This window comes from Trachemys scripta, chromosome 7 (genome assembly GCF_013100865.1).
Source record: "Trachemys scripta elegans isolate TJP31775 chromosome 7, CAS_Tse_1.0, whole genome shotgun sequence".
Taxonomy (NCBI): Eukaryota; Metazoa; Chordata; order Testudines; family Emydidae; genus Trachemys; species Trachemys scripta.
In genome coordinates this window covers 58535508-58560257 of record NC_048304.1, presented here as the reverse complement: position 1 = coordinate 58560257, position 24750 = coordinate 58535508, and the positions used below count along the sequence as shown (strand labels likewise).

The following is a 24750-nucleotide window of genomic DNA, read 5'->3' as shown; positions in this document are numbered from 1 at the left end:
CCTACGGAAAATGCCTGCACCACTGCCCATAAAGAACACAGGCAGAATATGAATCATGGTAAAGCAGATCCCAAGGCCAGATAGGACCAGTGTGATCATTTAGTCTGAGCTCCCGTGTAATACAGGCCATAGAACTTCCCCAAAATAATTCCCATTTGAAGTAGTCCTTTGATCAGAGCAGAGGTCGGCTAGAAGTCAGTCACCACTCCATGGCACTGAGGGGGGATGGCCAGAGCCCCTATGCACCCACCGGAAAATGGCAACAGGTTGATGCACATTCTTCATTTTGGAAGCTGTGTGAAAGGACTGCAACTCCTTCTCCCTGGGCTATTCTTGCATCTGCCTCATGGCTCGGAGAATCATCACTCAACCAGCACTTGTCATAAAGGTAAAGCCAGAATCTGGCCCCGTCGTGTGTCTTTGTTATGTCACCCTGTAGCTCGGCATGTTGACAGTTCAAATGGATGCCACCAGCAGCTGCATCCCACTCGTGCTGATCCGCTTTCAAACTCTTAATACAATAGGGTTCCGAAGACATTGGAGAACAAAGTTCTATTTTAGTATATCAAGTCGAATGTCTATTGGCTGGAAGCTGTTGCCAGACACGACCATATGTTACCCAGTGGTATTACCAGTAAATCCTCACAGAGTGCAAATTATGAAGATTAAAGTCACCTCAGATTTAGCTGCAGTATGTTGAGGCAAATGTATTTTACACAGTCCCATTCAAAATGATGGGAATTGTCACCACTGAAATGAATGGGCTGTTGTTACCTTGCATTTAATAGGCTGTTTCCAAATGTTCTGTGTTTCCAGTTGAGACGCTGTAGTTGCAGGCTGTAAATACAGCCTGTTGCAGACAATGGGCTGGAAAATACCAAGGACAGAGAATTCTAAGTAATCACCAGGGCAAAAATACCAAATTATCTGCTGATCTAGGCTAATTCAAAATGCTCCAGGTATTATTTTGCCACAAATGACAATAATAGGTTGGATTATTGCTCTTCTAATTGTGGTTCTCCACCAAATGGCTCTGCGTTTAAATGATCTGAGGTTGATAAGTCTGGACCAGTTTAAAATGGGCAGGGGTGTACTGAAAGCAGTTAACTGTCAGAAGGAGACCTATGAGTCTAACAACTTGGAATAAACATCTCCTTGACTGTACTTCATTACTGTTTCATAAGAGGTTTGAAAAGTGGCATGATGCTGAACTTCATCTATTCGTGCACTTTGGCTGATGCACTCCAGTTTAATGAGATTAGAGGTTTAATGCAGATAAAAGACTTATCTAGTCAGTACTCCCAGATTTAACACTGGGCTTTCAGTGCTGATTCACAGACAGAGAGGGTGAGTGGAGAGCTGAACGTGTCTAGATCTACAAGCATCTCTGATTTCTTATCAAGGTGCAATTTATTTTCCTCCCCCTAATGATTCAAAATGATTGGGGGACCTCTCTTGTTGTTATCAGCTCTGATTTTCTGCAACGTATGTACTGAGGAAATCTTCCAGCCAAATCTGGTGCTGGACATGGCCAAGGTGCTTCTGGATAATTACTGCTTCCCTGAAAACCTGGTGGGGATGCAAGATGCTATCGAACAGGCCATCAAAAGTGGGGAGATCCTGGACATCTCAGATCCCAAATTGTTGGCCAACGTCTTGACGGCTGGTGTGCAAGGTGCCTTGAATGACCCAAGGCTAGTGATCTCCTATGAGCCGTTGGCTACCGTGGCTCCAAAGCAAGAAGATGAGACTTCCTTCACTCGGGAGCAGCTCCTGGATCTTATCCAGCATGTGGTCAAGTATGAACAGCTGGGGGGAAACGTGGGCTATCTGAGGATCGATCATATCATCGGCCAAGATGTTGTGCAGAAGATTGGGGCTTTCCTGGTGGACAAGGTGTGGAAGACATTGATGGGGACCTCTGCCCTGGTGCTAGATCTGCGCTACAACACTGGGGGGCAGGTCTCCGGCATCCCTTTCATCATCTCCTACCTGTATGAAGCTGACAAGGTGCTGCATGTGGACACGGTGTACAACCGGCCCTCCAACACCACCACGGAGATATGGACCCTGCCCCAGGTGCTGGGTGAGAGGTACGGCAAGGACAAAGATGTTGTCGTGCTGATCAGCCGGCACACCACCGGGGTGGCCGAAGATGTGGCTTACATCCTCAAGCACATGCACAGAGCCATCATTGTGGGGGAGAGGACAGCTGGGGGCTCGCTGGACGTTCAGAAGCTACGGATCGGTGCCTCCCATTTCTACGTGACAGTGCCCGTATCGCGGTCTGTGAGCCCTCTGAACGGGGGTGGGCAGAGCTGGGAGGTCACTGGGGTGCCGCCATGTGTAGCCAGCCAGATGGAGCAGGCCCTGGAGAAGGCACTGGCCATCCTGTCAGTTCGCAGGGAAGTGCCTGGTACGATCAGCCGCCTCATGGGCATACTGCAGGACTATTACACTTTGGCAGAGAGGGTGCCCGCGCTGCTGCAGCACCTCTCTGCCTTCGACTACTCCTCCATCCAGTCTGTCGAGGACCTAGCCACCAAGCTCAACGCCGAACTGCAGGCTGTGTCCGAGGACCCACGCCTCCTGCTTCGGGTCACCACGCCAGGCGAGGCTGCTATCTCACCCCTGGAGGAGGAGATCCCAGTGGCTGCTGACCTGCCTGATAATGAGGAGTTGCAGCGGGCCCTGGTGGACACTGTGTTCCAGGTGTCGGTGCTGCCAGACAATGTGGGCTACATGCGCTTTGATGAGTTTGCTGATGCCTCCGTACTGGCTAAGCTGGGCCCCTACATCGTGCACAAGGTGTGGGAGCCCCTCCAGGCCACTGAGAACCTGATTGTGGACCTGCGCTACAACCCTGGGGGCCCATCCTCAGGCGCCGTGCCCCTGCTGCTCTCTTACTTCCAGGACCCCACCACCGGCCCTGTCCACCTTTTCACTACCTATGACAGGCGCACCAACCGCACACAGGAGCACAACAGCCGGGCTGGGCTATTGGGCCAGCCCTACGGGGCCCAGCGTGGCATCTACCTGCTCACCAGCCACCGTACGGCCACTGCTGCTGAGGAATTTGCTTACCTCATGCAGTCCCTGGGCCGCGCCACTCTGATTGGCGAGATCACAGCGGGCAGCCTCTCACACACCCGCACCTTCCCTCTGCTGCAGCCAGAGGACGACATCACCCAGGGCCTCACCATCACTGTGCCCGTCATCACCTTCGTCGACAACCATGGAGACTGCTGGCTGGGTGGCGGTGTGGTGCCGGATGCCATCGTGCTGGCTGACGAGGCGCTAGAGAAGGCCAGGGAGGTGCTGGCTTTCCACGAGGTCATGGGAGCACTTGTGGAAAGCACTGGACAGCTATTAGAGGATCATTATGCCATCCCGGAGGTAGCTGGGAAGGCCAGTGCCATGTTAAGCACCAAGTGGGCCCAAGGTGGCTACCGCTCAGCTGTGGACTTGGAGACATTGGCCTCCCAGCTCACTAACGACCTGCAGGAGGCCTCAGGGGACCACCGGCTGCATGTCTTCCACAGCCACGTGGAGCCCACCCCCGAGGAACAGTCCCCCAACAAGATCCCCACTCCAGAGGAGCTGGCCTACATCATCGAGGCCCTTTTCAAGGTTGAAGTATTGCCAGGCAACCTAGGCTACCTGCGCTTCGACATGATGGCCGAGGCAGAGACAGTGAAGGCAATTGGGCCACAGCTAGTGCACCTGGTATGGGACAAGCTGGTGGGCACTGACGCGATGATCATTGACATGAGGTACAACATGGGCGGCTACTCCACCGCTGTGCCCATCTTCAGCTCCTACTTCTTTGAGCCCGAACCCCGGCAGCACCTCTACACCGTCTTTGACCGCAGCACCTCGCACAGCATTGAGGTAATGACCCTCTCCCAGGTCACTGGCCAGAGGTACGGCTCCCTTAAGGACATCTACATCCTGACCAGCCACATGAGTGGCTCGGCGGCCGAAGCCTTTGCCCGCTCCATGAAGGATCTGCACCGGGCTACGGTCATTGGTGAGCCCACCATGGGTGGCTCGCTCTCGGGGGGCATCTACCGGGTTGGCAACAGCTCCCTGTATGCCTCCATCCCCAGCCAGGTGGTGCTCAGCCCCCTCACCAGCAAAGTGTGGAGCGTATCGGGGGTGGAGCCGCACATCACCATCCAGGCGAGCGAAGCCATGGCTGCAGCCCAACAGATCGCAGCCTTGCGTACCAAGGTGCCCAGCGTGCTGCAGACGGTGGGGAAGCTGGTGGTGGACAACTACGCCTTTGCAGACGTGGGAGCCGACGTGGCAACCAAGCTCACCGCCCTCGCCCCCAAGGACACTTACAAGATGGTTAACTCTGAAGAGGAGCTGGCCAAGAAGGTGGCGGCTGACCTGCGAGCCCTGTCTGGAGACGTGCATCTGAAAATAGCCCACATCCCAGAGCACTCCAAGGACCACATCCCGGGGATCGTGCCAATGCAGGTAAGGCTCTCACATGCTCAGCTAGGGACTCGCTAGAATCTGTCACGTGGGTTCTAGGACTGTGTGCAGCGAGTTAAGGACCCCAGCTACATTCCTGGCCCATATTTCTAAACCTCCCAGGTTTCCCAGGCTCCAGCACAGAGACGAAGGCCCAAATGGGCATAGGGCATATAGGACTTTGTAGGGGGACCTTGCACGGCCACTGCTCTGGGGCAGCTGAGCTGAGCTCTCCCATGACCAGTGAATTCACGTGTGAACATGGAGGAGTTGCCGGGGGGGGGGGAGCGTACCACTGATTACATGGAAGATGTCACATACCAGGTGACTTCTGACTTCTTCTCAGATGCTCTAGTTTTGCCACGTTGTATTAAGTTGGCCTCAGTAAGTACGTTAGTTGCATGACCTACCCTGATGGCATTGATTTTTCGATCTGAGATGAAGTAGTTGCTCTAAGGATCTTCAACAAGAGACATGCTTTGCATTTTGTAATCTACCCTTCTGCACATATAAAATGACCGTACCCACCATCTCATTTTCTGTGACTCCCAGGATTGTAGGGAACTCCCTTATATTGACCATCCACTCCTAACTGGTCTCCTAATCAACATTAGAGAGCTTGGCTGATCTTTGCCTTGGAAACGTGGCTGGATAGATGCTAGATCAGGGGTCGGCAACGTTCGGCATGCGGCTCGCCAGGATAAGCACCCTGGCGGGCCGGGCCAGTTTTATTTACCTGCTGACGCGGCAGGTTCGGCCGATCGCGGCCCCCACTGGCCGCGGTTCGCCGTCTCGGGCCAATGGGGGCGGCGAGAAGCGGTGTGGGCGAGCGATGTGCTGGCCACGGCTTCTCACCGCCCCCATTGGCCCGGGACGGTGAACCGCGGCCAGTGGGGGCCGCGATCGGCCGAACCTGCCGCGTCAGCAGGTAAATAAAACTGGCCCGGCCCACCAGGGTGCTTACCCTGGCGAGCCGCGTGCTGAACGTTGCCGACCCCTGTGCTAGATGATCTCAACGAGAATTTGATTTTTAATAATCCACCTTTGCCCCCGCTGTGCAGTTTGCCTGGCGGAGCTCCTCATACAGTGGAGTGTGCCAGCAAAGCCTCTGCTTTGATATTGTGTTGGAGGGAACTCCCAGGAGTCACTTGTTCAAATTCCATCTCAGATGGACTCAGCCCCTCCTTGGTTATAGTTATAGCACCCCTGACCCAGACAACTTACCCCTAGAGCTCTTAATGTCACCCTTGGAAGAGTGCCTTATTTTGCTTTTGGAGCAGACCACGTGGTTGAGCATCTTCCTGAGGAAGGAGATCCCTGGGCTTCCACCCTATGAGGTCTTTGGCTTGTATGATTTATCGTGGGGGGTAACCCTGTGCCATGCTCACAGCGTCTGTCCCTGGGGATCACGATTGAGCATTTCCAGGGAAGGGCACCTGTTATAGGTTTGTTCACCCAGAGGTGCTGTCCCTTCCCTTGGCTGTGAGAAAGAATTTGTGCTAAAAACGGGGAAACCAATCAATGGATTCTCCATTCCATTGCTCATTCACCTCCCAGTGACCCTGGAGCATGGGGCACATCCCAGGCTAAAGGGAAACTTTTGTGGGAGCTACTTGCTAAAATATGGGCCATGCCTCACTGGTGATCTGCTGTCAGGTCCCTAAAAGCGCCATCCAGCAAGTCAATTCCCCACCCCCTTCCCCGCATGTAATAGTTATTTATGAGTGGCTATTATTGCCTGAGGTGAAACCAGATTGTTGGAAGCAGATTCATAGAATAAAAATGTAAACTTAGCACCTCAAAGGTGAAATTCCAGCCCCGGTGAAGCCAGTGGGACTTCAGTGGGTGAGGATTTCACCCCACACTCAGTAATGCTTCTTTCAGTCCTGTTTGTCAAGAGCAGGGATTGGAAGAGGTAGGATGGCTCCTCCGTAAGAGTAGAGGGGGAGAATGGAAAGGGGTCGGGAGCCTCCAAGAGGGAATGTGTAGCTCAGGAGCAGAGAAGGTCTGGGAGCAGACTCTCTCATGGTAGAGTACGAGGGATAAGGGCCGGATAAGGGGAGGTTGGGCTTAGGGACTTTCCAGAGGCGAGAACAGGAGTGGACTAAGAGCTGGAGGTGAAAGCCTCAACCTGGTGACAGGGAGGGAGCAGTAGAGGCTGGGGATGCTATTGTGCAGAGCACTGGGGCAGCAAGAGGCCCACGAAGCTCCAGCAATGTCCCCTCTTTGCTCTTTCCATAGCCAACTACAACAGCTGGCCCAGTGCCAGCAGTGAACGGGCTCAGCCCAGGGTAGCACCATTGTCCCCCTCAACTCTGAGGCGGAGCCCCGCTCCCCTCTTGACCCTCTGTGCAGGATGGGCATTGTCCTCTGCCTTGCTCTAGCTGCCAGTAGGGGGTGCTGTCTATGCATGTTTCCTGAGAACCCCAGTGCCACCGTCCAGAGAGCACACACCTCAAGGTCACGTTGAAGCTTGCACTCCCGAGTGGCAGATTGTAGTAGATGAATCTTTCCCAGGGCATTTTCATTCACTGCCATAATAACCCTTCCAGCTTACTGCCTACATCCTTCCCAAAATGAGAGGCACCAACCTTCAGAACCAGCCAGTCCCTCAAAAGTGGGTTTCCCTTTAGCTTGACCCTGATAATAAAGCCGAACAAAGTGATGGTGTGCGGGCGGAAGAAGGGGAAGGATGCAGGTGACCTGCATGTAGCCCTGATGTGTCCCACCCCATTGGAATAGCCACTAAACCAGCATTTAGCGAGTAAAGAGATCTCCTCTGTGATCGCAGCAAGGTCAGTGCTAGCTGGAGTTCCCTGATGCATAAATGCTAGTTGCCAGTCAGGTTTCCCAGGGGCTAGCATTATGTATGCGTTTGCTGTTCAGAACATAGCCCAAACTTTTGCTGTGAAGCAGCGTCCCATATCCTCACAGATGCCCATTCAGCCACCCTCGCTCCAACTCCCCGGGCTTATCCTCTGGGCTGATTCTCACATCTCTCTCTCCTCCAAACCACAAAGTCTCCGAGGACTTTTCCATTTGCGTACTGAGACATCCATATGAATGAACACCAGGCCCTATAAGTTGCACAGGGCTGAGGCAGAAAGGACATGCTGCCTGATTTTTCCACATGTGATGCCCCAAGTTCAAATGACAAGGGTCACAGATGGGGCCCTCGACTCCAAGCATCCGCTAACCCTCTAAAGTTGGGGTTTAATTTTCTGTGCATCCAGCTGAGAATGAGGCCCCTGGTTGCCTCCTCACTGCACATCTCTAGTAAGAGGATTCATTTTAAACAGCAACTGTCCTTGCATATCAAATCTTTCCTTTCCTAGGTAAATATTATGTATGCACAGTCTCTAACCCTGGGGGTGCTTTCTGGGGTATTGTCAGTTCTTGGGGAGGAACGAGGGGGTTTATGGACAGTTCAGTGGTAGAGGGGAAGGATTGCTTATGTCTTTTTGCTTGGCCACACTAATGAATAAAGGCTTTGCACTTTGCTTAAAGGGACAATGTCAGGACAGGGGTAAAAAATCAATACCTATTGTACTATCAGCAAATGAAAGAATTTAACTGTGGGCCCAGTTCTCATCTGGTGTATATAAGTGTAACCCCATTAAAGTCAATGGAGCTGTGCCAGTTTACACCATCTTAGAATCTGGCTCCTATACAAATCAAATTGACTCTTCACTCTTTATGCTGTTTATTTCCTTTTGACATTTCACTCTGGCTGGACCATGGCAATGCATTGACCCAGACCTGCAGAAGTCACTTCCAACCCTAATCTTTTATGAGTCTATGTCCCTTGCTTTTGCCTCTTTCTGATCCTCATGCATTAGCACAATGCAGTTACATGTAGGATTTACAACAACGCAGCAAGAGACATATTTTTAAAAGTAAAAACAAAACAAAGAGTCTGTTTAAAGGTGCCCGTTCATTTTTGGGTTTTGTAAAACTGATTTTGTATGAAAACCTAAATCTGGTGCCTACAGCATACTTGCAAGCTTTCCTTTCTATTATAACATGCCACTGTATTTGTCTGGAAATAAAAATGTTGCCAACTGTAACTCCAGCCAGAATATTAATTTACAAGATACCTGTTAAAATAGCTCTGTAGCAGTGGGCTGGCTAGTGTGTTTGTGCACCACTGCTCCCTGCTGGGTGGAATTAGAACTGCCCAACTATGTGTTTTTCTTGACGCTCTGGCTGGTAGAGTGCTGGGATTACATGAGAACCTCAGTTTTCATTTTAAAAAGAAGTACGTTTCTAGCCCTGCTGGCTGCAGAGAAGACACAACCTGGATGTAATTCTCAAGGTTTAAAAACCACACGCTAGACAAAAAGAACCCAAATGTATTTTTTTAAAATTTCATGATTTTTAAGCCATCTCAGGATTGCAAGGGGGTACGTTCCATCATCTTTGGATGCCTGGAGCTGGCAATGTTGTTTATTTATAGTACAGAAGGACCTAGAGGCACGGGCGCTCAGTGGACCCTATCCAGTTAGTTAATAGCAATTCTTCTGTGACTCAGGTGGCATGGGCCTGGTCTGTTGGCACAGGAAAAATCTTCATTCTAATCCACACTGCGTGTGGTGTTCTTCTTCATTAAGGCCCAGAGAGCTTATATGTAATAATTCAACCCTTTTAATTTAGCCATAGCTGTCATTAATTTCCAATTGTGCAAGAGGGAATAACCCACTATTGTCAACCACCCATGTTTAAAAACAAACCAGGCATCGGGCCACTCAAAATCATGAGATTTAGAAAGAAAAAGCTTTTTATTTGCCTTTCAGCTTTTGAGCCATTGGGATACCCATATTTTCCAGCTTTTCTCTGCAGCCATCAAGGCCAAGTTGAGATGCTCTCCTGTTCACATGACTCCAGGATCTGGGGCTTTAAGGCAAACACCAATTAAACACAAGACTCACAATAAAGTCAGACGAGCTGGCAACACTTCAAACAAATGTGGAACTCTGAAATGGGCACAGATTGGTTACAGCATGTTCATTGCATGGGTAGGAAGCTATATCATAAACCATGTAAGTGTGAACAAATACAGAGCTTATTCTTAACCAACATGCTTAAGGGCAGTGGGTCATCCCTGATATAGAGCAGGGCCCCACCCTCAGCTCCTCTTACTTCTCCCAGATAACTTGTTTGCAGCCCAGAGTACTCACAGTAACATTCCCCTACCTGGTGTCCAATTTACAGAGTCTCTAAATATCCAGTTTTCTCTACCCCTTCCCCCTGGTTAAGGGATTCCACAGCCTCCTTTCCCAGGGCTGTGATATAGCTCAAGCCAGCTTCCCTAACAGCTACATTCCAGCCCCACTTTATAGAGTTTCCCTTCTAGCAAGTCAACTAACAGCTAGGTTTTGATCCTGGTCAGGTGATATCTCTCTGATTACCACCTGGCCCCCATTCATTAGCTGGTCCGCTGCTCCCTTAAATACCTATTCCTTAAAGGGACCATGTCAAGGAACAGGGTGGGCTGGCCCAGAGCCCCCCCTTATTCTCTAATGGGGCCAGATCATTGTGAAGGTATATACCAGGAACCAGTGCTTACAGATGAAGTCCTATTTGTAGGTTAATTCTTACTGAGAAGAAACACATCTGTAGATGGGGTTTTTTCTGACCTCTCCGTTGCAAGGAGGGGTTCAGTATTTCTGCACCAGACCAAAGCAGCATCAGAACAATGCAATGAATGCTGGCTTTTTCCTTTAAACCCGTGACTCATTAATCAAAGGACCCTGGGAAGATCAACTTGCATGACTGTCACTGGCGCGAGTGACAAGGTCAGCAGCATTGAACTGATATGTCTGCAGCCCAGCCAGCGGGGTTGTTTTCCAGAGGGCGCAGAGAGAAAGAGGGGCAGAAAGGGAATCCGCAAGTCAGCTCTCGCATTTAGGTCAGTAGCTGGTACCAGCAGGGACTCGGGATCAGCAGACAAAGTTTTGGCTTTGTAAAAGGCACTGGGATGATGGCAACAAATATCAGCTTCAGGAGTAAAGAGGAAGCAAAGCCCTGGGCCACCAAGTAGCATTGTCTAATGGGCCAAACAGTGGGCTAGCAGTCAAGAGACCTGGGTTCAATTCCTACCTTGGGTGAGTTGCTTCCCCAACCTGTACCCCAGCTGTAACATGGGAATAATACTCCTTTGTGATGCATGTGGAGAGCTACTGCCAGGAAGGGGGCGTTTGTACCTGCAGAGGCAAAAACACTATCAATAATGTGCATTTACCTTAAAACATTGGGCTGCATTCAGTCTGGACAGGTTCTTGTTATCATTGCCATAGCTGAGTGTCCCATCAGCATTGATAAAGGGAGTCTCTCAGCTCTCCTGTAGGGTGGGGACATTTAATAGGGGGAATGAGGCAATAAGGGATTTGCCCAAGGTCACGCGGATGTTGTGGCAGAGGTGGGACGTGCATCTAGAGTCTTAGCCCAAGGGCATGTTCCAGTCTCAGAGGCGTGCAGGCAAAGCACTGAAATCTGACTGGAGGAGCAGGCTGTGGCCCCACTATAGACAGGGGTTACAGGGACTAGAGCCCTGCCCTCGAACCTGACAGGACCCTACAACAAGTGTTGAGTCTGGGCTGTGCTGGGTGGGAGAACAACTGGATCCTGTTGGACCCAACTCAGGTCAACTGTCCTTCTCCTGCCTGTGGGGTTGTTGTGGTGGCAGCTGCATGCCCTGCTCCTGCCAGCCATTACCACCTCATTGTGCTGTGAGTGTGCCAAGAAGTCCTCTAAAATTAGGCCCAAGCAGACCTCACCTGTGGACACGTTTCTTCTACTCGTTGGCCACATCTTGTCTTATCATTATTTGTTTTCGATGTTTGCCCTGGAACATCCAGATGAAGAAAATAAAGTTAATCACTGCCCCGCATGTGAGATTCCAGACACATGTCCCACATAAAAGAATCTTAGCACATGGGCACCATATGTCATTCCTGATACATGTCCCTCATATAAGCATCTTAGCACACGGGCACCACATGATATTCCTGACACATGTACCACGTATAGGAATCTTAGCACATGGCCACCACATGATACTCCTGACACTGGCCACCACATGACATTCCTTATACATGGCCAACATATCAGATTCTTAAAACAAGTCTCCCACATGACATTCCTAACACATGCCCACCACATGACATTCTTAACATAAGATTCCTAACATATGCCCAACATGGGCTAAACCTGACACGTGATTTCTCTCCAATCTTATGCCAAGAGTGCAATGCCAGATAATGATTATTTTTTCTTGCAAACTCTTTCAGATCCCTTCCCCAGAAGTATTTGAAGATCTGATTAAATTTTCTTTCCGCACCAACGTATTTGAAAACAACATTGGCTACCTGAGATTCGATATGTTTGGAGACTGCAATCTTCTAACCCAGGTGTCTGAGCTGCTGGTGGAGCATGTTTGGAAGAAGATCGTTCACACAGATGCATTAATCATAGACATGAGGTAAATTCTGGACAGAAATTCACCATGTATTCTATTTAAGTATCATTTTATTTGAAACAGTGAACTCATAGATTCCAAGGCCACATGGGACCATTGTGATCATCTAGTCTGATCTCCTGTGTAACGCAGGCTAGAGAATTTCCCCAAACTATTTCCTAGAGCAGAGCTTTTAAAAACACATCAAATCTTGATTTAAAAATTGCCAATGATGGAGAATCCACCACGACTCTTGGTACATTGTTCCAAAGGTTAATTACTCTCATTGTTAAAAATGTGTGCCTTAGTTCCAGTCTGAATTTTCTTCAGAACTAGATTTATGTGGTTCACTGTCATGCCAGGTCAGCTAGCACTGAAGGGATGAAATGAAGAAAAAGAAAATTCAGGGTGAATATCCAAGGAAAATTTTCTAACAGTGAGATCTATTAGCATGTGGAATGATGTCTCAAGGGAAATTGCTCCATCACTTGGGACATTGAAAACTAGATAGGAAACCTAGGAAATATACCATAGGACAGCGTTTTTCAAAGTTTGGGTCGCGACCCAGTACTGGGTCATGGTATGTCAGGCACTAGATCGCTCTGGTCAGCACTGCCGACCAGGATGTTAAAAGTCCCATTGGTGGTGCTGCCCAGCTAAGGCAGGCTAGTGCCTACCTGCTCCGACACTGCCCTGCGCCCTGGAAGCAGCCAGCAGTGGGTCCGGCTTCTAGGCAGCGGAGCCACGGGGCTCTGCATGCTGCCCCCGCTCTGAGCACTGGCTCCGCACTCCCATTGACTGGTTCCTGGCCAATGGGAGCTGGGGGGCGGTGCCTGCAGGCGAGAGCCACGCAGAACCGTTTGCGCGCCTCCGCCTAGGAGCTGGACCTGTTGCTGGCCGCTTCAGGCGCAGCGCAGTCCACAGTGCCAGGACAGGCGGGAAGCCTACCGCTGCACCCTGGCTGCGCTGCTGACCGGGAACCACTGGAGGTAAATCCGTGCCCCAACCCCACCCTCCAATCCCTAACCCAGCCCTGAGCTCCCCCAAACCCAGAACCCCTTCCTGCACCCCAAACCTCTCAGCCCCACCCCAGGGCCTGCACCCCCACAGCCCAGAGCCCTGACCCCCTCCTGCACCCCAACCCCCTGCCCCAGCCCAGACCCCCCCTCCCACACCCTGAACCCCTCATTCCCAGCCCCACCATGCAGCCCTCACCCCTGCATCCCAACCCTCTGCCCCAGCCCTGAGCCCCTCCCACACCTAAAACCCCTCATCCCCAGTTCCATTGGGTTGCAGGCATCAACAATTGTCTTCAACTGGGTCCTTAGAAAAAAAAGTTTGAAAACCATTGCCATTGGAAACAATCTTGAACTGACACAGGGCTGGGACCTCCTGCCTGTTTTCCATCTCTGATTTCTATACAAGCATTGACTGTATATGCCTTTGCTTACCTGCATGTATGGCTAATGATATATTTTATTATAGGTGATGGTCAAGTGATTCACTAGTAGAAAAATAGATACTACTATGGGCTGCACTAAGTTACATCAGGGGATCAGTGCAGATTGGTCCATGATTGGGGAGCATGGAGGTGGCTTAGAGCCACCTTTCCAATCCCCCCACCCCCCATTAGCCCTCCAAAGCCCAGTTGCAGCAAAGCACTTAATCACATGCCTAATTTTAAGCAACTTTACTGAGCTGCCCAACGTATGAAAAATGCTACATATTCTTAAGTGTGAGTTGCTGCTGCTCTGTGTCTTATCAACCATCTACATAGATGCAAATAGTTCTTTTATACAGCACTCCCCTCAGTGGTTTTCTTGCCTCAGCCCAGAACTACCGTTTATGGGGCCCCAATACAACCGGCAGATATTTACCTACAAAATAAACCCAGTGTCAGAAACGGTTTAAAACGCTCAAGAAACACATATGTCGGTTACAGTCAGGAGTCTCACCGTATTCGGCGTTTTGCTTAAAGCCCCAGCTCCTGGAGTCTGGTGGTTCTATGAGAATCATTTCCGCTTTCATTTTTTTAAAAGTAGATTTCTAGCCCTCACTGGTGCAGCGAGAAGTTGGAAAAGGAGACGCAAGCACATGTCAGGGCACAGAACCCGATAGAAAGGACCCAACGTTTATGAGAGTTTTGAAATCTCATAACTTTTCAGCCAATCTCACGTTTCTTTGAAGGGCCCAACTGCTGATTTTTGAATGCTGGGGACTGGCAATCACATTGTTATCTAGGTCTGGCCCCCATCCCTGTGCTATCTGAGCCACTCGCCACCGTTAATGGATTATCCCCACACAACACAGGGCTGTTATCGCTATAGTGCAAATGAGGAACTGAGGCACAGAGAGACTAAGGCCCAGATCCTCAAAGGTGCCTAACTCCTATTGATTGGGACCTAAGTGACTCGCCTCCTGTCATACAGGAAGTCTGTGGTCAAGGAGGGACTCGCACCCAGGTCTTGAAAGTTGTAGGCTAGTGCTCTAATCACTGAACCACCCTTCCCTTCAAGGCTGGATTTTCCACAGCAGCTCATTTTCCTAGAAGCAGGACATATGTACAGAGAGACAAGGCGGGGGAGGTAATATCTTGTATTGGCCCAACCTCTGTTGGTGAGAGCTGAGCGGCTAGAAAACTTGTCTCTCTCACCACCACAAGTTGGTCCAGTGAAAGACATCACCTCCTCTGCCTTGTCTCTCTGATATCCTGGACTGACACAGCTGCACCACCACTGCATATAGACAGTTAGTGCTGCTATATTATTATTGTCTTGGCAAAACACTCATCATTCCAGAGCTCTCAACAGTGGGCTAGAAAATTTGCAGTGGTCTCCCCACGGATTTTCACAGACTGGAAGCATTTGACATTTTCTGCTCCTTCCATGTCCTGTAGACTCGATCAACTCAACACCATGTGAAATCCGCACTGCAGGGCAGGCAGCTGCTCTGTCATCTCATTGCCTGGCTTCAGGATGGCTTTGTAGCTTTGTCTCTCTCTTCCCCAGCCAGCTGCTCTAGATCTGCATTCTGGGAACTCTCCTTAATAGCATCCTGGTGAGAAACGTTTGTCATCCTCCCTACCCGAAGAAAGTGACCTCAATGATTCAGATAGTCAAAGATCGGAAGGGAAACGGGCAGGGATCTTTGGCTGAATTACAGTGGTCTTGGATTGATGGCATATGAAAAATAATCACTTTCATTTACAAAGAGAGGTTCCTACACCAAAGGCCTTTACAAACTGGCTTCAAGGATCACCTCCCCTCTCTCTGAAGGGCAGCTGCCTGTGGGGGGGAAGCTTGTAATTGTTAGACAACACTCAGCAATGTTACGGGGCAGTTTAAGACAGGAAGTGAAGAAGAACTGTGAATTCTCCTGCAATTGTAGAGGGAGTTTAGGCAGGCAGAATGTAATTGCTTGAGATAGACTGGAACCAGGGATGTTAGTGAAGGGGTTCCACTCACTGCAGGTGCACCTCCGTGTGGCTAGGTGTGGGATTAGCTCTCACCCCCTCCTATCAGTTGCTCATACTGTGGCCCCTCTCTCACTCTCTGTGTCTCGGGGTGCTCTCTCTACATGACTCGGCCCTCTGGCCAGGTCACTCTAGTGCCCTCCCTTCCAGGGTAACAAAGTCACACCAGACAAGCTGTCTCAGGTGGTCTTTTGTTCCAGGTCGCCAGGTCCTGTGCCACTTTCCCAGTGTCTGGTAGGGGAACCCAGACCCACCCCACTACTCCTGTTCCAGCCCTATGACTAGCAATCCAGGTCTGCACAATCTCTGTTACAGTAGCTGTTTTCCTGGGCTCCTTCCTACCCCATTCTTCTCTCTCCTGGCCTATCTCTGGGTTTACCACTGGAGATTCCTCTGCTCCCCTTGGCTACTTCACCCCTCTCAATCACTTGTCAAAGTCCCCAGTCCACGGCAGGACCCAGCACTTACTCTTTCCTGGCTCTTCTCCTTGTCCCTGGCCAGCTCCCTTTCCCTCTAGGGAGTGACTGCAGACCTCCTTCCTGCTCTCACTTCCTGGCTTTACACTCCTAGCCCAGCTGGGCTTCACCTGCCATTAATGCTTATCAAGCCCTGGTTCCCCTCCAGGTGCAGCGTCTAAGGTTAACTGTCCCATCCTGACCCACATTAACCCGCTCAGGGTTTGTGTGGGGTGGACACCCCAGGACTCACCCTTCCTGCAGTGGGACCAGAGGACACCAGTTCCCATTGACAGCACGTTTTGAGGTTTCAAATTTGTCTGGGTTCCGCATTGGAACAAAACCAAACCTGCCTGCATTAAAGCAGAGCTAGGTCTAAATGCCTCAGAGTGGGCAGTCGGACACCAGCACATGGGGAGGTCCTGGTTCAAATCCCAGCTCTGTCTAATGCAGGGCACCATTTTTCATTCCCAGATCACGCTGATTCCAACAGAGCAGAAACTTGAATCTGGGTTTCCTACATCCCAGGCAGCACCCTACCCACCACCCTAGAGCATGTGAGAGATCCCCTCGCTCCCCAGCCTGACAGTCTTCAGCAAACTGAAACATCTCAGTTCCAACAATATTTCATTCAGTCAGAAATGGTCTGACCTGCCCTCGTCAGTACGTCAGCCTCACCCTGGCCAGCACCTCTAGCAGTGCGGTTCTGCGCTCAGGATTGCTCTACACTTATTGATGAGGAAAATGACATGTGCTGAATTACCAATATCCCTTGCTGCAGCCACGAGGCTCTTTAGTGTAAGTTCCTCAGCCTAGGCCAGCCTGATATAGACCAAAGTTCTGCTCTGTGTTACACTGGTGTAAATCTGGAGTATCTGCATAGAAGTCAGCAGAGTTATTCTGAATTTACACCACTGTAACAGACAGCAGAATTTGGCCCATGATTCCCCTTCCAAGACCTTTCTCATTTCATTATGGGGGAAAGGGGGGGGGAACTCATCTCCTGCCCCCAGCTGGCAATGAGCTCGTAATGACAGTCCTGCAGGAAAGGGACCGTGACTGGAGCCCAATGGAGTTCATGCTGCATGGCAAGTGGAAAGCTAAGGGTCCAGGCTTATCCAGTGACATCCATTAACCATGGCATTGCCTCCTGTACCCCACTCCAGCACTGTGCACACCCCTCATTACAGTGACAACTGCAGCAGCGTCAGCGTGGGCTCTGACAGGTACAGCTGGGTCCCTGGGATGTACTGGGAGCAGAGCCTCACTGTACTCTTCCTCACCATTCTTCATCCCTAGATCTCCACATGCTTTACAAAGGAGGTCGGTATCATTATCCCCATGTTACAGATGGGAAAACTGCGGCATGGAGTGACACAAAGTGACTTGCCCAAGGTTACCCAATGGGCCCCTGGCAGAGCCAGAACTAAAACCCAGGTCTCCTCTGAATCCCAGTCTAGTGCTCTATCCGCTAGCATGCAGGAGAACCGCATCTCAGGCTGATTTGGCTATCAGCGTGAGTCCGCTGTGGCCGTTCCCACATCGTGTAGGAAGCTGGGGTGATTTCCCTGTCTCTGATGAAGTCAGCCCCTGGATTCTACTAACCCCTCCCTGGGCTGGAGAGCCATTTTTTTTGCCTTGGAGTCTAGCTGGATTGCACTAAATATCAGTTACCTCCAGACCCTACTACAAGGTCTGTGCCTTCCCCCGGATGTTAAAGTACAGCAGGGGAACACCTTACCATGACAGCTGGGGAGCAAGGGCTAAGCATTTCCAATACAGTGCACCAGACAGTGTTCTGATTGAAATGGGAAAACAAATTAACTCATTCTCAAGCCCTCACTCCTCCTCTACACCAGCATGTTGAAATCGGCCCTGGGATGCAGGGCAAAAGGGAAATTCTTGTAGCAGCCTCTTGTTAAATCTCTGTAGCACATTACATTAACGTGTGTATACACCTGCTGTGCATACCGTCAGATTTACAGATTAGAGGTGCTCCGGATTGCCCTCTTGGGGGCGCTTTACGTCACAGCAGTACAACATATATGGCATTTGTTTCCAGGAGAGAAACGGCTGGTGTCATTAATGGTGACAGGTTTAAAAGGAATGATGTGTCTTTACAGCAGGAGCTCCATCTGGGGTGACACATCTGTGACTTATATCTTGAGCTGCTGATGTAGAATTAAAAAGGAGACTCTTAGTTTAAAAATCGTGGGCCAAAATTCTCAGCCTTGCATGCCCTAAATTAGGCACCTGCATCAATATTTAGATACCCAAATATGCCGCCTGATTTGATGAGGCACTGAACATGCACAGCGCCAATTGGCTTTCCTGGGCAGTGCAGGGGCTGAAAATCAGGCCCCTTATTCTGGTGCCTAAAAATGGAATCCAACATCTAGATTTACACAGCAAAATTTGAGCGTATTGGCTCATTTTTAAAGGCCTTTGCTTCTGCTAGTAAGAGCCTTAGGTTAATAAACCCGGAGAACTATAAGAATGTCATGTCCCCATTGATGCTGCTTGTTTACTTTGAGGCTGGTGGGGGGTGGGAGGTGGTGAGTCAGGAAAATAAGCCTAATTAGTTTCACGTCTTGTTTCTGGTCAGGTTCCCTTTCAGGTTCTCAAGCGGAAGCACAGTTCTGCAGCGTTAGGAGTGCAAATACTGCGGGGCAGAATGCACTATGTAAATAGAAGCCATAAGGTCTAGGCCATATTATTGGAGGTGTGCAAGCAATTGCACTCACTGCCACAGCACCCCCTGCCATCAGGTCAGGGTACTGCAGGGGTCTTCACTTCTAGCCCACTGTTGCTCACCTCTTTGGCTGTTTCTGTCCACATCTTAGCCCTCTGAGCTCAGTCTGGCTCAGTCACCTTCCAGTCCAACAAGAGACCCTTTCACCGTCTGGGGCTACTCATCAAAAAACCTGCCATGGGCTCTGTCCTCAGCCCGATCCCAGGTGCAAAAATCCTGTTAGAGGAACTCAGACCCACCTTCTGCTCTTGGTGCCGACCCTGGGCTAAGTGGCTAGGTCTGCTCCTTCAGATATGCTGTTGCTTTCATGGGCCATATCCTACATCTTAGCCCCTTACACTGCTTCCCAGTAGCCTGTGGTTCACACAGCCTCTCCTCTAGCTCCCAGCCCTCTCGACCTTTTCCCTGGGTCTTCTCGGTTCCATGGTCCTCCCCTGGAATGCTGATATCCAGGACTGCCCCGCTGCCTTCGCCAGGGCCCACCATAGGGACTAGTTCCATCCCTGCAGCCCTCTTCAGCTTATCTTCACTATGCCCTTCCCAGAGAGGGGGAACACCCTGCCTCTTCTGTCTCGGATCTCCTCCCGCTGACTGGGTTCTGTCTCTCTTTGTAGTGAGCCTTGACCCTGTCACAGCTGTGTCACTAATGGTAATTAAGCCACCAGATCAGGCTCAGCTTGGGGGTAGCTTGAAGGGCCAGCCAGCCAGCCGGTGACAACGCACTACAAAGCAGATGCTTGTGGGAGAGAGATGGGCAGGGCAGTTGCACTATTTGCAACAAGTGTTCAGTTATTTCCTTACATGTTCTGGATGAGGGGTTTTTTTGTTTGCTTTTAAACAGGTACAATATCGGAGGCCCCACTTCCTCCATAGCAGCCCTCTGCTCCTATTTCTTTGATGAAGGGCACCCAGTTCTCCTGGATAAAGTCTACAATCGACCCAATGATACGACAAGTGAGATCTGGACCCAGCCGCAGCTCGCAGGTGAGATGTCAATTGCCCTTTGCAAGAGCTTTTCCTTTCAGGTGTCGACGGATACTCTCTACCTATTTCTCACACACCTGGAATGCTGGTTTCCTAGGAATCCATCAGAGACAATGTTCCCCTACCACAAACGGCCCAGCCTGTATGGAGAATGGAAAAGCAATGAGCAGAGAAAAATTATATACTCCAAATGTCCGAGCTGGTCTAGGGCGCTGACCTGAGGAGAGCAGAGCACTCTGTCGTCCCTGGGAGGGGAGGGCTCTCAGCATTAGGCAGTGTCAGCTCCCTCGTGATTATAAGAGTGCCCTTTGAGCTCTAAACAACCCTAAATACTGATCTTAATGTTGGGGGGTGGGAAATCACAGACAGTGCTGACCCAAGGTGCTGCACTGATGGCCATAATTAGACATGGTTAGCACTCTGGAGCAGCGTGAATCATCATTTGAACCCCAAGAATGGACACAATCCCATTAACTTCAGTGGGAATTGGATCCGGCCCTACATATCCACTGTGACTACTGAGGATATCTTCTGGGAGATGTTCATTTGTTGGTGGCATGAGTTGTTTTTAAAATGAATTCTGGAAGAGAAGCCTCAAGCATGAGGCGGCCCCCTTTCTTATCACTCAGAGTTGGCTATCTAATAAGATCCCAGGATTGTCACTCTGTGTGTATGTCACGCTGAAGCCTAGAATGTCTGTACGGTCCATGTGAAGGGATGGAAGTGGCTACAAGCACGGCCGAGAACTTTTTGTTCAGAACATCGCCAGGTTCCATCATCACTGGGTTTGGTGACTGTTCCCGACCAATTTGCATGTTCTCTGCTTTTTTTTTTTACACTTTTTGACTTTGAACTGTGCCACAGCCTGGGCTCTCGCCTAATCATTAACTATAACACCGTGGGCACCTATGACAGACAGATATTTATAGAAGCTTTAAAAGCTTTAAAAAGACCAGATTTTTAAAGAAGCTTAGGATAAGATTTCCAAGTGCTCAGCTCTTGTTGCAACACCTAGGGACAGATTTTCAAAGAGCTTAGCACCCAACCAGCACCCAGTGTGCTGAACTATTTTGAAAATTTGTCACCAAGAGAAAAATCTACTGCTCCCATCTGGTTATGTAAGGGACATACCAGGTCAGTTCAGATTCCAACTAGAGATTTTCTATAAAAGGGCTTGGCAAAATCTCTGATCAATAGAAATGTTTTGCCTTTTTTTTAAATTGTGTTTGAATTCCATGGAAAGCCCTGTGAATGTAAAACATCCCTCCGCCCCCCCCAGCCCTTTCAACTCAAGCACAGTGGCAGTCTTCTTACTGCAGGAGAGCCCGAGAGGGAAACTGACTCAGCACCACAAGTGAAACTGACCGGCCTTGCTTACCATGTGTCATTTGAGGGCAAAAAGCAAATTCATGCCATTCAAGCTGGGGAGTGAGTGAAGGTTTCAAAACTCTTTCAGGGACTTCAATGCCAGGTGGGACGGAAAAGGGTTAACCTTTAATCCCCACAATGCATTGTGCCTTGGCTCTTCTTTGAAAGTGGAACTTTGTAAGGACATTTGCTCTTGCCTCTCGCAGGTGAGCGGTACGGCTCCCAGAAGGGCTTGATCATCCTCACGAGTGCTGTGACTGCCGGGGCAGCTGAGGAGTTTGTATATATCATGAAGAGACTGGGCAGAGCTTTCATCATTGGACAAGTGACCAGCGGCGGCTGTCACCCCCCTCAGACATATCATGTGGATGACACCGGCCTCTACATCACCATCCCCACCTCCAGATCTGTGAGCTCTGCTGATGGCACCTCCTGGGAGGGCGCAGGGGTGGCGCCGCACCTGGAGGTGCCAACCGAGACAGCTCTCATCCAAGCGAAGGAAATGCTCAACACGCACCTGCACAGCTCCAAATAGACTGGCTGGCTCAGCGAGCTTCCAGCAAGAGGGATCTAGGTGGTGCTTTTCAAAGGCGCTTAAGGGGGTTAGGTGCCCGAATCCCATTGATTTCCTAACTCCCTTCGGCCCCTTTGAAAATCGCAGCCAAGGCTCAAAGGGGGCGTGACGCACCCATCTATGGTGATGTTTGTGTGAGTGTGATGAGTATAGAAAATGCATCATGTGTGCTTTGGAAAATAACCTGTACGTTTCCCCTCCTTTGTCCTGAAGAGGAGTGAGAAATAGACGCGAGGGCCCAATTCCCAGCTGAGCTCATCTCCTGCCGGTCTCCTTGTTCACGTGTTCCAGAAGGACCCTTCTCCACCAGCCCCAGCACAGCCTCCCTGTATTTCTGGAGTTGCACTCCTAGCACTCACTCCCGGGCCCCGCCCCCAGAGAGATGGGTGGGGAGTGGGTGGGGAAAAGGCAATGGTGTGACTCTGCCCCCCAATGTGCTAGCCAGCATAGCTAAACCAGCAGGTCGGGATAGGAAGAAAGTGACCTGCTTCTAGTCAAAGCCAAGAGCAGATTGCGCCCCGTCCAGCCCAGGAGCAAGGGGGAAAGCGGTGAAGAACCTACCTTGCCGAGGCTGGGCTCATCCTGGGATGGCGCAGCTACATGCTTCTCTTGGCATGGAGTTAGTTAAGGGACAAGCGAGCCCGTAGCACCCAAGTATGGTAATTGACATTGGCCCCAATCAACTCAAAACTTCTTTGAACTTCAGGAAACCTCTGATCTAATTGTTTGTCTGCCTGTGTAGGGATTTATAAATACCCTCCGCTCATTGCGATCTGGGTCTGAACTCTGTTGCTCAACCCCATCTCCACTAAATACCTGTTTGAAGGCCCTGAAGGAAGTAGATGAGCTAGCATAGGCGCCCAGGTTTGGAAACTGCTCTGCAAAAGTTGAGTTAAATGTCGCCTTTCTGCAGTTTGCAGTGGTTACACATTGGGTTTGTTGAAACTCACTGTGCAGATTTAAAAACAAAAACAAAAATCCTGTGTTTTAAACACCGCATCACAAAGAATATTTTCAGAGATTGACCTGGAAAGAGTTTTAACCATCAAATAGATTTTGTATAATTTCTGTGATGTGTTCACCTTTCCAACATCACTCAGTGAAACTAGACTGTTCAGACATTTCTTTCCATTCTTTTTCATGTCTGGGTTTCTCGACACTGCAGGGGACTGTTTAAATGGATAAAAGTTTGCACAGGACCTTAGCTAGTCAAAGCGCTATATAAATGAAACATATTAAAAACCCTACATCTGGCAATGCCCACAGTTGTCAGTGCATTAATAAAAAACACCATGAAAATATTTGTATCCATACTAGGTTTTGTAAAAGTCCCTTTAAAGTCTAAATGAGCCAGCTTTGCTTCTTTTGTTTTCCAAACCACGAGTCTATATTTCCATGTGAACAAAGGTCATCATGTGTGAATGCTCCTATTTGCTGTTACTTACTCGCTATTTATTAATTATTTTCCTGTTTTAAAAATTTCAGTCGTCCAGTCAGGGGCCAGAAACTCTACCATGTGACTTAAGTGACAGCACTAATAGCAAACAGAGTTAATACTTCAGAACACACCTGTGGACCAAAATTTGTTCCCATGATGAACTACATGGTGATGATTTACGAATGACAGACACATTATAGAAAACAGCATCAGTCTGGGAAAAGAAACAAAAAAGCTACATTTTCTAAGCTAATCTATTTGCAATGGATAACTCAGCCAGCTCTGCTGAATCCCACTGGATTTGTCTTCACTAGAAAGTTAGGTCTTGTTAGAACATGACCTTGAAGAGTTGTGTTAACTTACGCAATGTTAATCATGATTTAACACTCAATGGACACAAGTACAATTGTGTTTAACACCACGTCAGCTAGTCATGGTTAAACTCTACAAGGCTTAAAATGGACCAGCTGATGGGATGTTAAACATGGCTTATCCCTGTCTACACTGACTGCTAAGTCATGATTATCATCATCTTAGTTAACACAGTGCCCCAAGGTCATGTTCTAACACAACCTAATTTCTCAACAAGAAAGACGAGGGCCATTGAAAACCATTTGTATGAAGAGAGATTGAAAAGGCTGGGGCTGTTAACCAGAGAGAGGAGATGAATAAAAGGGGATGTGATAAAAATATTCAAGATAATGCATGGGGAAGAGAAGGTAGCCCAGGAGCCCCTGTTTCCCATTTCACAACCCACAAACAATGAAACTGAAAGGAGGAAAATTCAAAAACAGAGGAAAAGGAAATACTTGGAAAGGGAAGCCCGTGGAACTCATTGCCACAAGATGCCATTGAGGCCAAGAGCTTAGCAGGATTCAGAAAGGGACTGAACACTTCTATAAACAATTGTAACATCAGGCATTATAATGGTAAATACTAAAAAAAACTTTGACGTAAACTCTAAAGACGGAGGGTTTAGATCTCATCCAATCCCCAACGGCTAGAAGTCAGAAAGAAATTTGTCCTGGGGCAGGTGTCCCACAACTGGCTGCTGCAGGGACCTGGCACCTTCCTCTGAAGCATCTGGTGCTGGAGACAGGATACTGGGGTAGTCTGGGAAGTGCCCTGTTCCTCATAGAGAGGAGCCCTGCGTGCAAAAGCACAGCACAGGGTTGTCTCCCAGACAGCGATGGGCATCCAAGAGCACACGACCCCATCTTGAGCAGTACATTCCCCAGGTGGGGATTGTACTCTGCGGGAGGGAGAGGCAGGAAAGGGAAAGCGGAGTGCCCCCGGGGTTGGTCTTGGGGCCGGTTTTGTTCAACATCTTCATTAATGATCTGGCTGATGGCATGGATTGCACCCTCAGCAAGTTTGCAGATGACACTAAGCTGGAGGGAGAGGTAGATATGCTGGAAGGTAGGGATAGGATCCAGAGTGACCTAGACAAATTGGAGGATTGGGCCAAAAGAAATCTGATGAGGTTCAACGAAGACAAGTGCAGAGTCCTGCACTTAGGATGGAAGAATTCCATGCACTGCTACAGGCTGGGGACTGACTGGCTAAGTGGCAGTTCTGCAGAAAAGGACATGGGGATTACAGTGGACGAGAAGCTGGATATGAGTCAGCAGTGTGCCCTTGTTGCCAAGAAGGCTAACGGCATATTGGGCTGCATTAGTAGGAGCATTGCCAGCAGATCGAGGGAAGTGATTATTCCCCTCTATTCGGCACTGGTGAGGCCACACCTGGAGTATTGCATCCAGTTTTGG

The 24750-nt window shown here is 49.6% G+C and overlaps 1 protein-coding gene across 1 annotated transcript; it reads left to right on the top strand.

Moving 5' to 3' along the window:
- The first annotated feature begins 1437 nt into the window (after positions 1-1437).
- On the top strand, positions 1438-22859 carry RBP3 (retinol binding protein 3). The gene is made up of 4 exons (XM_034776805.1): positions 1438-4485; positions 11772-11962; positions 19459-19601; positions 21176-22859. Exons 1-4 carry the CDS (start codon positions 1438-1440, stop codon positions 21502-21504), a joined length of 3711 nt encoding a protein of 1236 aa, XP_034632696.1. The 3' UTR covers positions 21505-22859.
- The last annotated feature ends 1891 nt before the right edge of the window (positions 22860-24750 follow it).

Excerpts from the sequence above, each read along its gene's own strand:
- RBP3 (XM_034776805.1), top strand. The coding sequence starts at position 1,438 with ATGATTGGGGGACCTCTCTTGTTGTTATCAGCTCTGATTTTCTGCAAC. Across the intron at positions 4,486-11,771 it reads CGGGGATCGTGCCAATGCAG|ATCCCTTCCCCAGAAGTATT; the intron begins GTAAGGCTCTCA and ends AAACTCTTTCAG. Across the intron at positions 19,602-21,175 it reads GACCCAGCCGCAGCTCGCAG|GTGAGCGGTACGGCTCCCAG; the intron begins GTGAGATGTCAA and ends TGCCTCTCGCAG.